Source organism: Miniopterus natalensis, chromosome 1 (genome assembly GCF_054644295.1).
Source record: "Miniopterus natalensis isolate mMinNat1 chromosome 1, mMinNat1.hap1, whole genome shotgun sequence".
In the NCBI taxonomy this organism is placed as follows: Eukaryota; Metazoa; Chordata; class Mammalia; order Chiroptera; family Miniopteridae; genus Miniopterus; species Miniopterus natalensis.
This window is the reverse complement of record NC_142081.1, coordinates 19,492,729-19,507,871: the sequence shown is the minus strand read 5'-3', so window position 1 is coordinate 19,507,871 and position 15,143 is coordinate 19,492,729. Positions and strand designations below refer to the sequence as shown.

General features: G+C 39.3%; 1 protein-coding gene across 2 annotated transcripts in view; it reads left to right on the top strand.

Moving 5' to 3' along the window:
• GPATCH2L (G-patch domain containing 2 like) overlaps positions 1 to 14,358 on the top strand; it is a 50,282-nt gene extending 35,924 nt beyond the window's left edge. For both annotated transcript variants that reach the window (XM_016208700.2, XM_016208702.2), the window contains exons 9-10: positions 2,785 to 2,879; positions 9,601 to 14,358. In XM_016208700.2, coding sequence (XP_016064186.2) covers positions 2,785 to 2,879; positions 9,601 to 9,773 — 268 coding nt within the window. In that variant the 3' untranslated portion in view covers positions 9,774 to 14,358. The remainder of the gene's footprint in view (positions 1 to 2,784; positions 2,880 to 9,600) is intronic.
• Positions 14,359 to 15,143: the final 785 nt, after the last annotated feature.

Genomic DNA, 15,143 nt, shown 5'->3' with positions numbered 1-15,143 from the left:
TGACTTAAAAAGTTTCGTTACCTGGTTTCCTTGGAAAGCCTTCATTTCTTTCCTAAGTTATAACCAGAGAAAATATACAAAATATGAAGGATGTAGAATGTTCAAGGTAACCATTAGAAGTGGGAATGAGGTGGTAGAAGTAGAACATTTACTGCAGAGAGAAGTAACAGGCTGGAAGCTTAGCAGTTGGGGGCATTTAATGTAGGGACAGTTAACCCCGAAGCCCATGCCATCACTGAGCAGGGAAGAGTGGGGATCCAAGAAACATGGCCCAGAGGGACAGGACATCGTAAGGACCACCTGAACCTTTGCATTCACAGTGGCCCCCTAAGGACATTGCAGAATAGAGTGCAGTCTAATAACTTACATGCATAGCAGTAAGTAATACTTATTTTCATTTTAACTAGAATAAACATTTTTTTAAAGCACTGTATTTCTATTTAAAATGGTTAAAAATTTAAACATTGGTACATAACTGGCTTCATCTTTTTACTCCAAAATGTGTATTCCTTGAAAAGTGTGAGATAAATGATACTGACTAGGTTCGTAAAGGAGTGATAGAATAGGTGCCCTTAACCATCTTACTGACATATATCAAACGTGCAATGCTGTGAAAATCAAGATGGTGTGTAAATAAAAGGCAGTATTTATTCAGATGAGCCCAAGTTGATACTCTGAGAATATCTTAAAGTCCTTTTGAGTACTTTTCTTAGGCTTTTCATTTTGCATCTATTTCCTAAAACTCAGCATTTTATAAACATTGATCTTGAAGAAGCAGTGTTTTTAAATTAATTGAAGGACAATGTACATGTAGAGGAGTTTACAAGGAAATATATACTTGATGAATTTTCAGCATCCAGAAACAGAACATTACCAGAGAGAACCCCAGAAGCTCCTAGTCACTGACCCCTCTTCCCTACACCCCGCAGCTCAAAGGTTGCCACTGTCCTGATGTCTAATAAGAGAGTTTAGTTTGAAGAAATGGTGTTAGCACTTAACCTGAGAAGTTTTGGAGAGTCCTTTAATGAAGTCAGGTAAAGAAGGAAGAGCATGAATATAGACTGTTACCCTTTGTTTGACTAATTTCTCTTTCTGAAGTACTTTAGGAGAAGCAGGATTGAATTAGAACAAAGTGCCTGGATAGTTTGAGTTTGGGCCTAAATGTACTTAAGTACCTTGTTTGTAGAAAAGATGGAAACTCTGCTCTGTACATTTCTCTGTTTTGAGGAGAAACAAAATTTTGTAGCGTCAGTTTCTTTTCTGCCTGTGTCTGGCTTCAAAAGGAATGACACCTCTGCTTTTAGACTAAAGGCTGTCTACTTTTGACATTCTGTCATCTGTCTTTCTTAATATTATTGTCAGCATGCTGATTTAGGCTTATTCCCAGGACTTGTGTAAGGTATGAAAAATGAATTGTTTCCCCTTTTTTGTGCACTTATATTTACATTTCACATTGGAATTAACTATTCATGGAATACTTAAAGTTGATTCTTTTTTCCATCCGGAAGAGAGTGATCAATAAAAGGTGATTTGTACAGACTTTGCCAAACCACAGGCTTTATAGTGTAAATCTTTGCCTATTTTGGTGTTCTTTGAATTCTAAAAAAATTCTTACGATTACGGTCAAATTTTTATCTTTCCTTGTTTATAAATTGAATGGCCTCTCAAGCTTTTACTATTTGGTGAAAAGAGCATGAGAGAAGAGAGAGGGATGGAGGGAGGGAGAAGGGAGGCAGAGAGATAGAACACATATATGTATTTTTAAACTGAAAGTTGCCAGATTGGGGCCCCCTGATAGGAAAAGTCACTTTAACCATTTTAAATGTACAGTTGGCTATTTGGTTTTTAGAACTTTTATTCATTCATATCAGTTCTAGTCAACAGATATTTAATGGGGACTCAGATATGTGCCTTCCGCTAAGGTTGGTAATCATTGGAGAATTATGAAAGAAATATAAATATGATCCCTGTTCTCAAGAAGATTAAGCCTCATTAGGGCAACAAGATATATTTACAGCAGTTAAATAATTTATGGAAGATAAGGCCTTGAATGTTCGAGGAAACTTTGTGTAAAGGTGAAGCTCAGTTTGGTCCTTAATCAGGGGTAGTATCTGTCTAGTTTGAGAGGAAGGAGGAAGTGGGGAACTAAAATAGCATACCTGTTATTTCAGTGTTAAGCCCATTGCCTTTCAGAGAATCTTTTGCTTTCCTAGTGTTGAAGCTCTCACTGTTTTGTTTTTAAAATAAGCTGAACATTCAGAAAAGGGGACATATTATCAGCACATAATTTATATTTTTAAAAATCACAGAAACTTAACTTGCTGTGCAGACACTATTAAAATCTAGATGTATAGTGATAGAAGAGTTAAACTTCCTATTAAAATTCTATGCAAATATCTGTGTTCATGCAGCGTTAAACTTTTCAATATAGTACTGCTTGGGAGTAGTTATTTCATTAGCAAATTTAGAACAATTGAGGTTATAGTTTTTATGAAAAATGTACAAAAAAATCAGCATGTAATGAAACAGATTTACTGAAATTAATCTTGAATGTCTGCTATTTTGCTAATCAGGTAAAAAGTTTAGAATGGGTATATTTTGTGAGTATAGAGTGAGTTATGATTAATTGTGAATAATCTTATACTTGCACTTGATGGCAAAAGATGATACTGCCTTTGTTAGTAATATCTATAATGGGTCAAGGATTTTATCTGGGCTGAACATAATGTTTTAAACAATGAGAATTACAAAGTTGCAACAGTATGTTTTCTGTTACCTCTGCAGACAGGCAAGCATACACTTGGGACCCCCATGCTCACATGACATCAAGAGGAAACGGAAGCCTGTGGCCACAGCATCTCTGTCTAGCCCAAATGCAGGTAATTACACATAGCTGTTATTTATTGAGCACCTACTGTGTGTCAGACACTAAATTATGTATTTTATATACCTTTTCATCTAACTCTTATGATAAGGTAGGTCATTTTATTTCCATTTTATATGGGAAAACTGAGAATATAAGAAGTAATTTCCCAAGGTTACAGATATTTTACGTATTTAAACCTAGTTCTGTCTGACTCTGAAGTCTGTTTTTTTGCTGTGTCACACAGCTTTCTTGAGTTTGAATCCCTATGTTTCACGAAAAACAATCTTCAGTCATCTGCGCTTTTATTCTAGTACAGATAGAAAATTAGGTCTCTGTTAATGAAAATCCCACTGGGGTGGTGGTTTAGTCAGTAGCCAAGGAGCCACATGGGCTTATTTACTTTTTAATTTAGTATATAATACAATACATTCTCACTGTTTTTATGTATAGTAGAGTGCTAATATTTTACCAGTCATGAAGTTTCTAATTAAAAACAGTTTTTCAAGTTAAAACCTTTTAGTTTTCTGAGCAAAACTAGTTGATAGAAACCAAAATAGAGATTATCACTGGTGATCAGGAGAGGAAAAAGAAACCTCTGTGATGCTGGAAATGTCCTATGTCATGAATTAGGTGGGGATTACATGAGTATATACATATGTAAAAGTCACTGAACTATACATTTATGGTTTATGTACTTAACCATATGTATGTTGTCCTTAAATGAAAACAAAGGGGGATATTTATTTATATCAGCAAGAATATTGGGTGTTTATAGATCTTTTTCTTTGGAGTTAAGAGAAGATAGCTAAACATAATTAGTAATCATAGAAAATCCTTTGTGTTATTTCAATACAGTATAGGGTGGATTGCGCTGAATAAAAAGACCATATCTGGTTGTAGGACCTAGCAGAAATTTCCCTCCCTCCCTCCCCCCTCCTTTTCTGTAAGTTTCAGGTGTACAATAATATAATTCAATATCTATATACAATACAAAGTGTTCACCCCAAAAAAGTCTAGTTATTATCTATCACCATACAATTGGCTCCCCTCCCCTCTTTCACCCACCCTCAATCCCCTTCTCTGGTAACCACTGATCCCTACAGTTAATTTCTTGATGATAGTGAATTCATTCTTTGGAAATTGAGTATATCATAGGTTACTTTTTCCTTTGGAAAATACTATATATTATAATAAAATACTATATATTTCTATATATTACACATAGATTAGAACAATTGATAGCTGAGTAGAGAGTAGACCTCTGGCAGATAGGGAACCCTTTCTCCTGCCTTTACTTAGTAAGTTTCAGCATGCTCTGAAATTGATCTCTTTAAGCTTCTGCTTGAGAAGACTGCTTGATAATGGATAAGACCATCATGATAATGGACAATCTTAATCACAGGTCTGATGACTATAGTACATTTTTTTAGTGATTTCCACATGACCATGCCCTGAGCTAAACCCTCTGCCACAACCTTATAAGGTGGATGCTGTTTTTATTCCCAATACACATGAGATATTAGAGGCTTAGAGAGGTTAATCAGTTCCCCAAGGTCACATGGTTGATACATTGCAGAGCCAAGGTCATACCGGTGTCCCAGTGACTCTAGAGCTGTACTCTTAAACACTGCAGGTGGTCTGTCTTCTGTATGATAGGACTGGTTCCAAACTATGGCTCCGCTCAAAACCCAGATCCTCATTCAGCCTGTGGTATTAGAAACATTGAAGCACAGTCTCCATTCTTTTATCTTTTTGTTCTTTTTTTTCTCTTTAATATCTAACTTCTGTTTTTTGCTTTTAATTGTTTATAAGGAAGAACTGTTGAAAAGAGTTTAAAATTCTTTTTCTGTATTCAAATGGGGAAATGTCCTGGGAGGTATTAAACAAGATTTGAGCATTAAACCTTTCCCCTACTGATCGAACTCCTCCCCTCACTTGTTGACTAAGGCTTGCTTCACTGAACGTTTTCTTTTTTTTCTATCCACAACCTGAGTGCCCCATGGAGGTGAAGGACATAGCCTCAGCCCGTGCCATCAGTCAGTAGAACAAATGGGCTTGCTCTGCCTAACATTGGGCCATCTCGGATTCCACCTCTTTTATAGAAATGACTGATGAAGAGAGGTGCGTTCCGCTTTGCCGCTGTATTAATACACATCAGGGGCCAGCTCCTGGCACTAAATCACGCTGCTGCATACATCTGTTATCGGGTTCTTCACCAGTGTGATGAACAAGACTGCAGATAGAGGCTTCCTTGTGTCATTCTTTATAGGATTTTCCTAAAAGAATAAATAGCTCAGATCTCTGCCAACACTCTCCCTGTCACTGTGATGAATTCAGCTTCTTTCTTAAACATGCAGCCACAAATCTTTTCTCCTTCCCCCTCCCCCACTGGTGGAAAGTTTTGAGTTGAAATTGACTGAATTTAAAGATATTAATAAGGCTAGAAAGGTGCAGAGCAGAAAGGAAGAGCCTGCCTTGTCTTTTTGACCTAATATTAACAAAAGGCCAAGGAAAAGGACCTTTTCATAGGGCCATTGAATAGATCCTTCTTCAAAGTGTAGCACTTTTATTTTCTTCTTTTTATGTCCACTCCCCTTCTCCTTATGGCTTTATAGACACAGGTGTGTGGCACACAGAGTCACTGGATCTGAGTGAGTAACCATGTAAACCTGTTCATAATGCCCGATACACCAGAACATGGAATGCCCAGCAAGTCATTACCTCGTCCCAAAGTGAATTTGCTGTATATGCTCTTAAAGAATGTAACTGGAAAAGAAAAAAATGGGTTATTTTCTCCAAAACTTGAGATTAAGTAGCTATAAAAAACATGAGGAACTCAGACGAAAACCAGGCTTCATTTCCTTGAGATGCTTTTCTTCATCAGAGTAGGAGAGCCTTTGGTGTACAAACCCCATTCCTTCAGAAAGTAGACCAATGGCCCTCGGTAAAGGAGAATAGGAGGTGAGGTGTTCAAAGCCCTTCCAAATGCCTTTTCTGACTTGTCTCTCTGAGATAGGGTACGTGTTCTTAGAGCATCAGTCGGAAGGGCACCAAACAGTTAACCTTTTGATTAGCTACATCAGATTCTGAATATCAGGCCAGTGATTCGAGAGATGCAGTTGCAAGGGCAGGAATTCTCATCTGTTTTGCTGCTGCTATACCCCCGGCCACTAAAATAATACTCGTCACAGGGAACAATCTCACTAGATACTTGTATGAATATATGAATAGAATCTTAAAGTTGAAACAGAGTTGTTCTCAATATTATTCTCGTTTGTTGGATTCAGTAGTTCCATTTTAGGTTCACCCTTGTCTTGGGGGCTGTAGAGCAGATTCTTACTGCCCCCTACGCCTTTTTAAAGTTTAAATGGTTTTTAAAGTTAAAAAAAAATTTTTAGTAAATATTGAATGGTTATAAAAGAGTATTTGTAGGAGATATATGTGGAGTAAAGAAAAATGATACAGTGAATATCCATTACTCACCATCCACTTTAAGAAAAAGAACACCTTTAAAATCTTTTTTCTACTCTCCTCAGAGGTAACCATTATCCTGATACTTATTTTTTGTTAATCACTTAGCATTCTCTGTTTGTTTTAAATGTGTTTTTATTGATTTTAGAGAGAGACAGGGAGAGAGATAGAGAGAGAGACATTGATGAGAGAGAGACATCGATCGGCTGCCTCCTGCACACCCCTTCCTGGGGATCGAGTCTGAAACTCAGGCATGTGCCCTGCCCGGGAATGGAACCAGTGAACTCTTGGTTTATGGGTCAGTGCTCAACCACTGGGCAACACTGGCTGGGCATCATTCTTTGTTTTTTAAAATAGTTTTTAAGACCTATGGATCTCTTAGCAATATGTTATCTAGTTTTGCATGCTTTTGAACCTTGTATAAATGGAATGTCGTATTTTATACGTTACAAGTTTTACCCAGTTATTTCTTGAGATTCATTCATGTTTCATCCTGCCAAATCCTCTTTTTGCTGCCATATATATGTTGTTCTATTGTATGAATATGATGAATATACTACAATTAAACATTCTTGATGGACATTTGGATGGTATCCCATTTTATGCTATTGTGAAAAATACTGTGTTGTTCTGTGGGAGAACATGTGCAAGAGTTTTTTCTGGGCCACTTCATGCTCTTTAGGATAGCTATATCAAAAAACAGGAACCAGCAAGTGTTGGGAAGGATGTGGAGAGACTGGAACCATTGTGCGTTGCTGATGGGAATGCAAAATAGTGCAGCCGCTGTGGAAAACAATATGGCGGTTCCTCAAAAACCTAAACAAAGCTTTTTCGGCTAGAACCACCATCTTCCAGTAATTCGCCGCAATTACTGTCCCAAAGGGAAAGAGGAGAGGCACGCCCTCTATGTTCTCTAGGCCTTTTAGAAAACCCAGAGCTGTTCCTCTAGCCACATACATGCACATCTACAAGGAAGGTGCAATTGTAGGCATCACTGGAAGGGGCACTGTTCAAAAAGGAGTGCCCCACAAGCGTTGCCATGGCAAAACCGGAGGAGTCCACAGTGTCACCCAGCCTGCAGTGGGCATTGTTGCAAATAAACAAGTTAAGGGCAAGATTCTTGCCAAGGAAATTAATGTACGTATTGAGCATATGAAGCGCTCTGAGAGCCGAGACAGCTTCCTGAACGTGGGAAGGAAAATGATCAGAGTAAGAAGGAAGCGGAGAGAAAGGTGCCCGGGCGCAGCGGACGCGCCAGCCTGCGCCCCCCAGGGAAGCACGCTTTGTGGGGGCCACGGAAAGGGGCCCGGGCTGCTGGAACCCGTTCCCCGTGAATCCAGGGCATGACGGGTGTACCAAAATAAAAGACCTCTGTACTGTTAAAGAAAGAAATCTAAACAAAACTACCATATGATCCAGCAATTTTGCTTCTGGGTATAGACCCAAAAAAATTCAAAGCAGGGATTCAGGCATATTTGCACACCCACATTCTAGCAGCTTTATTCACAGTAGCCAAAAGGTGGGAACAACTCAGATGTTCATTGCTGGATAAATGGATAAGCAAAATGTGTATACTGTAAAGAATGGAATATTCAGCCTGAGCGCCTTCATGATTCAGAATGGAATTCTGTTGCCTGCTGCAGCGTGGATGAAGACATTATGCTAAGTGAAATAAGCTGGACCCAAAAGGACAAATATTGTATGATTCCAGTTATATGAGGTACCTAGAATAGTCAAGTTTATGGAAGCGGAAAGTAGAATGGTAGTGGCTAGGGACTGTGGGAGGGAGAGTAGAGGGTTTGCATTTGGGAAGATGAAAGTTCTGGAGATAGGTGGTGGTGATGGTTGTGAAACAGTGTAAATGTACTTAATGCCACCGAGCAGTACGCTTGAAAGTTATTAAAATGATAAGTTTTATGTTATGTATATTTTGCCGTAATAAAAAACATAGCAAAAAAATAAGTTTTTCTCGGGTAGAGTTTTTCACTGTGGTTAATGACCATATAGTAATGATAAATACAGTTTTGTGAAATTTCAGTTAAATGAGTGAAATTTCAGTTAAATGAGTGAGTGTGTGTGTGTGTAAGCATGAGAAAGAGAGTTTAGATTGATTTGGGTTGTGATGGCAGATGCATTTCTTGCTGTTGTGGTTTGAGGTTCCAAAACATTTGAAAGCCAGTTCCCTCAAGAAACTCTTGTACATGTGCCATAGAGTAATAGCTTTCAAAATTACTTTTACTCACTGTAAGAAATTCATACTTGAATATATGTGTGGATATACGTGTAAATCTGAAATAAATCCTTGGGTACACTCTGATATTCTTTATTCCTTTCCATTAAGAAGAAAAAGTACTGGTCATAACCCCCTAAATTGATTTTGTGACCCATAATTTTAAAATTACTGTTCTAGATTACATTCTTAAAGTGGAATTACTGAGTGACGGGGTAACAATGAAACCTTCTAGATTTTGCTATGTATTAGTGTGTATTTGCTATCAACAAACAGAGTGGGTGTGATGGTGGTTTGTGCTACTCTGCTAGGGGGCATTTGGAAATGTGAGGACAGTGTTTGGTTGTCCCAGTGACTAGGGAGTACTTTCGGCATTCAGTAGATGAGGTCCAGAATGGTAAGTGTCCTAAAATATACAGGACAGCCCTACATAAGCAATTACTATTCTGTCTAGAATTTGTTTAGTGTTCTTGTTGAAAAACTGGGCCTGATTTTCTGCCATTTTCCTTATTATCCACTCTGTTGGTGACACTGTCATATTGGAGGTATGGGGTGTGATAGCAGGAACGTAGGGCTTGGAGTCCAGTATCTGAGTTTGAATCTTGCTGCTTAATCAGGTCTGTTTTGTCCCTGGAGAATTTATCTGCTCTCTTTGTGGCTCAGTTTTCTGACCTGGAAAATGGAGATGACAATACCTACATATGAGAGTTTGCATTAGGAAATGAGATTATGAATGCAGTGTTTACATAGCGTAGTGCCTAGCACATAAGTGCTTAAGAAGTGATAGTTACTACATTTTGAATTCCTATTACTGACTTTGTTTATTTGTTCATTTAAACCCATTTTCTCAGATAGAAAAATACTTATCTTACTTAAATCTTGCCTTTATTTCTTTGCAAAGATAAAAGAAAAACCTTTTGTGGCCTCTTGGGTTGATAGAACATAAGATATAAGGATTCAGAATATTTTGGGTCGAAGTGTCTCCCATCCTAATTTGCCTCCCTTTGATTTTTCCCTTTTTCTTTTATCGTAGCAGTCTCATCAGCTCATGCAGATGCGATGGAGCCAGCCACACCAGCACCGCAGGCTCCGAAATCTCCAAATGCCGAGTGGTTGGTCAGGACCTCTGCCACAGAGAAAACCGCTGATTCAGCTGCAGCTGTGTTTTTTAAAACACCACAAGAAAAGAGCCCTGGATGCAGCTAGAGAGCAGTAGTTCACCCACCAGGAGCCAATGGGTGTTGTGAAACAAATGTTAGATTTTGTATTATATAGTCTTGTATAGCTTAATTGATATTTCCAGTCTATCACCAGGACTGGCTCTTTCCTCTTCAAACAAAACAGTGGACTCTCTCTTAGAAAATCATATTGTGGAAATCTGTGTGTTTTTTTTTAAAAAAAGTGAAGTATCGGGGCAGCAGTTTTAAAAAAAAAAAATCATCATATGCTATATTTGTTACACTGCTATTGCTGTCTCAGCAGTTACCTACAGCTTCATTTACAGAGCTGTTGCTTTTTTGCAGGTGTGTCTTTTTTCTTGAAAACTAGTAACTGCTTTTGCATACTTTTTGTGTAGAGCTTTTAGTATTATTTGAGGAAGTTCCAAATTTGCAGTCAGTTATAGACAAATTTAAGCACCGAGTTAAGACCAGTGTGTGGAATTGTGTTTGCAGGAGGTAAGACCTTGCTTTCAGCCTGGCCTTGCTCCACTCAGAGTGCCAATAAGATAAATCTACCAGGGTCTCAGTTTGGAGCCTCAGAAGCGACTCTAGCAGCATGGGACTTGGGGACTCCGTCCAGTCTTCTAGATGGCCTACTGGGATCGCCGGCAGCTGCATTGCCCTTTGCTTCATCTCCAAAGTTCGTGTTCTACCAAGAGGACATTTTAGACACACACACAGACACACACAGACACAGACACACAGACTCAGACACACACACACTCTGGTGTAATGAAGATGGTTTACCTGTACAGCACACTTAGAGTAGTCAGTGGATTATGTCTTAATACTTCATGTTGCAGTGTAGGCCTTTATGTACTCAATGGGATTTTATCGTTAGTTTACAGGTCAATAACCTGCAGCAGATATTCATTATCTATTATAATAATGGCTTCTTGGGGTTATACTTTGGGGAGGAAACATGTCTTTTGACATGCTTTATACTTGGAGTGTTTGTGACAGCTCACTGCGTGTAGAGTTATGTACACAGCCATGCCTGAAGTTGGATGCTCTTTTGTCAAAATGAGGAATAAGCGACTGCCTAGAGCTGCCGGAGGAAAGCCACCCTCTCTAAAGAAAGTGTTACCCAGTGTTTTTCTTTCAGGGGCCCGGTTGTTAGAAGGGTTCTTTTTTGGTACAAATGGAGTACATTTACTCAGAAATATACAGAAACTTCTCCAAGTGCCCACTGCTCTGGCACTGCTCTGGAGGCGCTCCCCCTCACACCGGGAGAGTTTTTGTGCTTAAATAAGTGCGGAGTGGGGCAGCCTCCTCCCTGGAGGGCCGGTGTCCCTTCTCACACAGAACATGACTGGGCTGCTTTATCCTGTTCCCTTTAAAAAGTATAGCCTTTATCAGTAATAGCTCTAGAATGTCCTTCTGTGGGGTTGGTGTGAATCTAGGAGGAGGGGGGACTGAAGCTAAGTTATGTGGCGCTTTATGTAAGACTGAGAACATCAGTTGTCCCTAACAAGGAGTATGGTGAAGGGAGGGCCAAATGGAGATTATGGGGTGAGGAGGAAAGCTAAAACCATCCCAGCATCCCTGGGAGTCACCCCGGTTCCCATGTGGTAGAGTGTACTGCCCTTCCCCGTAAGCCACACCCATAGCAGTAGACAAGATGGAATGTCTGTTGAATACAAAATGGCACTGCTGAATTGTGTAGTGATGAAGGTAGGCTTCATTGTCTTATATGCATTCTTAACCTAGCTCCATCGTGTCCTGAGGCACACATTTCTAACATACTTTGTTGGATTTGAGAGAGAAAGCGGTGAACATAATTTTATTTTCTTTGCACTAAGCTCTGTGGCTCATGCAGAGATTGGTCCTGTGATCATAACCTATTAAGGCCTCCATAGTTCAGGTAGAATCTTTTCTTCATGGCATGTTGCCTGACAGTTCTTTTTACCTGTGATTAAAAGTAGTCTATGTATATAGCTTTACATTTTAAACATCTCTATGATGTAAAGGTAGGTGACCCCTGCCATTTTCAGAGACAAGTTAAGTGACTTGCTCAAAAGCACGTAATCAAGCCAGGATTAAAATCCAGACTTTCAGACTTTCTCTGCCCTGGGTTAAAATCTCTTGTTTTTCATTGATAGACCTGAGTTGCTCTGAGGCCCATGGTTTTGAAATAGGATGCTATGAATGTTTATCATCTTTCTTGGGCATGCTTTTCTACATATTTTGAATAGTTTCAACAGGGATCACCCAAAAATGCCATATCTACGTATAATAATAAGGGGAAAAAATTAATTGCCTAAGAAAATAGCAATTAAGTACACAAGTACTTTGCAAAACAGGTTTTTAAATTGTTCTTGTAAGCTGCTGCGTGAGCCTGCTTACAGAATTATTAACTTATTCTGCTGGTTTTCTTTATGAATCAATTGCAGAGGAACCGTAGAATCGAGTATATTTTGAATCTTAATATGGCAAATTATATAATGTCATAAATTAAGAGAAGTCTTTTACCTTTCAACAAAAGGTATAATTTCAAAATCAGGTTTTGTAATATGTTAAAGAAATCTCTAATGGCATTACTTCCTTTGAGGATAATCCTTGAGCTTACATGTATTTGATCTTCTCAAAAGTAATAACAGACTGAGTTCCATAGTTCTTATTTCAGGGTTCTGGGTTATCCCAACTGGCTACACAGTCTGCCTGTCTGAATCCTAATCTTGTGTGTTTTTCACAATAGGCAAAAGTCAAGACATTATCTGCTACTGTCATTCATAAAAGTTAGTTTTGCTTATGAATTTAAGGGAATTTGAGATTATTTTTCAGATGCAATATTTCAAAGGGAACAACTTCATTTGCATCAGAACTCTTATGTTGCTTTTTGATAAGAACTTTTTAGAAGAGGAAAGTAGTAACTGTTTACATGGTGCCAAATTTGGGAGGGGCAGAATATGGTCTTTATTGACTGGTGTGTGTTTTTAAACTTGAACTTTTTAGAAAGCAAATGCAATTAAAAATTTTAGATGACATTGTTTTGCTGGGATATGAAACAGGCCGCAAAACAAGGCCATTTGGGCACCAAATTACCAAAAGCTGAAATCTAATCTGCACTGCTTATGGCATCTTATGCTAAGTAAAATGCCACACCTAGAACAGGTAATGAAACTCTATAAATGGCAAATAGATTAATTTGATGTATCTTTGAATTTTGGAGTTAGAAACACAATTTAGACCACAGCAGTGGAAGTTCTGACTCTGCAAAGTAAAGGAGCAGAGTTATCACAGAAGTCTCTTAGAGAAGGGAGCTGGCTGGTGCTATCACTGTTGATGTGATGGCTTCTCCACTTTGGCCCTGGGCTGCTGATGGTGTGTGATTCATTTCAGGTCTTTGCTGTGTTTTGACTTCTTACTGTGCTCCTGAGCCATACACTTTTTGTTTCATGGGCTCTGTAAAAACCTCAGCATTAGAAGCCATGCTCAGTATTCTGTATGTTGGGTGAGCCTTATCTGAGCCGGGTTGAGAGCAGAGTGGCTTACCTGGCAGCTGTGGAGGCAGCCTGCTTAGGGGTGCATAGCTTGTAGGACGTGTCATGGTTTGTGGGGTGGCAGGAGGGACGATAGAAGCAGTTTGCGCTTGCTGTCGGCTGCTCCTTTGTTAGTGCTCGAGCTGTCCCTTTTACTTGTCAGGATTTCCTTATCTCCCCCTCCAGCCATGACAGTTAGTGGAGTTACTGATGGCAGTGACCGAGGGGCTCCTACCCATCAGGACACCCGTACAGAGGGAAGAGGTGAGGAAATTGGGTTCCACTATTAGCACCAAACACAGTGGCCTAGAGATGCTTTCGCCTACATTAAGGCCACAGCAGATGAACATCAGATGTTGGGGAACAGCAACATTGAAAAGAAACGAGGAAGATGAGTAATACTGCTCAAGAGTGGATTATAAGGTTTTTAACAAGCCCAGCCAGACAAACATGACTGAAGAATTAATTCCCTGCCACTGCAGACAGACATAGGCTCTCCGTAAAAGTGCCAAATTTGGGGAATAAAACAATTTAAAGCACAGTATTGAAGAGGGCATATCCTGAAGGTGTTCACAAAGGAAAGCAGTCTTGGCCAGGGGAAGAGATGGGGAGATGCTTACAAGATACTAGGATGGCTAGACCAATGGCATCAGCACCCTTGGCCCCACCAGACCTACTGAATCTGAAACACTGAGGGAGGGTGGAGGGGTGGCTCAGTTTGTTGGAGTGTTGTCCTGTACACCGAAAGGTTGCAGGTTCGATTCCTGGTCAGGACATATGCCCAGGTTGAGGGTTCAGTCCTCAGCTGGGGTGGATATGGGAGGTAACTGATGAATATTTCTCACATTGATGTTTCTCAAATCAATAATATATCCTCTGTAGGATTTTTAAAAGTATAGAGATGTTTTGTGTATGATATTTTGCAGTTGCTATTAATGTCTTTGCTTCCCATTCCCTTTCCCTCAAGCCCCTGAAAAGTCACCTGGAAATATTGAGAAAGGGTAACGTAGAGAGAAATGCCATCAAGGCCAAGGTTAGGTGGATGGAGACCGTTTTAAAAATCAATTAAAGTAGAACCGTGAACTTTTAGTCCGTGAGTCGTTTTTCATAATTGACAGGAAAACATTTGTGTGCAATACTGCCATCCATGACTTTATGACATTTGTTCATTGAATCTTAGTTTCATGGGAAAATGTTATGTATTTTCTAGCATTACAATGATGAAGCCTTTAAAGTGTGACTTACAAATGTGAAAAAAAAAAAAGAAAGGAAACCAACCTGAGTACACAGCTTTTGTAGTAAATGTCTGTCGAGTAATTGGTAATCTTTTGCTAGGACTTAATCTCAGTATTCACAGCATGTAAAGATCAATTTTCAGTTATCCCACTTAATCATATCCTATTTGTTTTATGTTTCAAGTCGTGTGTCTGCAGGGGTCGGGGACCAACAGAAACAGCACATTACGTGTATTTTTTTTTGTCTGACTCGAGTTCAGTATTTCAGAATATGGTACTCTAACCTTCAAGTTTTGGAATGAAATCCTGACTGTTTTTCCCCTTAGATTTTATTTGTATGAATTGGGCCAGGCCCTAACTGACTACCAAAGCCTACGAACCCAGGTTCTCTCTCTCTGGGAATATGTGTGGCTAAGAAGGAGTACTCTAGTATCATTTCCCCAGATGCTCATGTGATTTTGTGCCCGGTCTTAATTTATAAAGGTCACTGAGTGAGGACATGGAGAGATCAGTGCCATTGAAAGAAAAGTTTAACGTGACAGTTTCTCTAGGAACACGAGGCACGGCTTGCCACGCAGGGCCACAGGACGAATACCAGGTTTGCATCAGGAGCAGAAGACAGGAGCAAGTGGTAGGTTT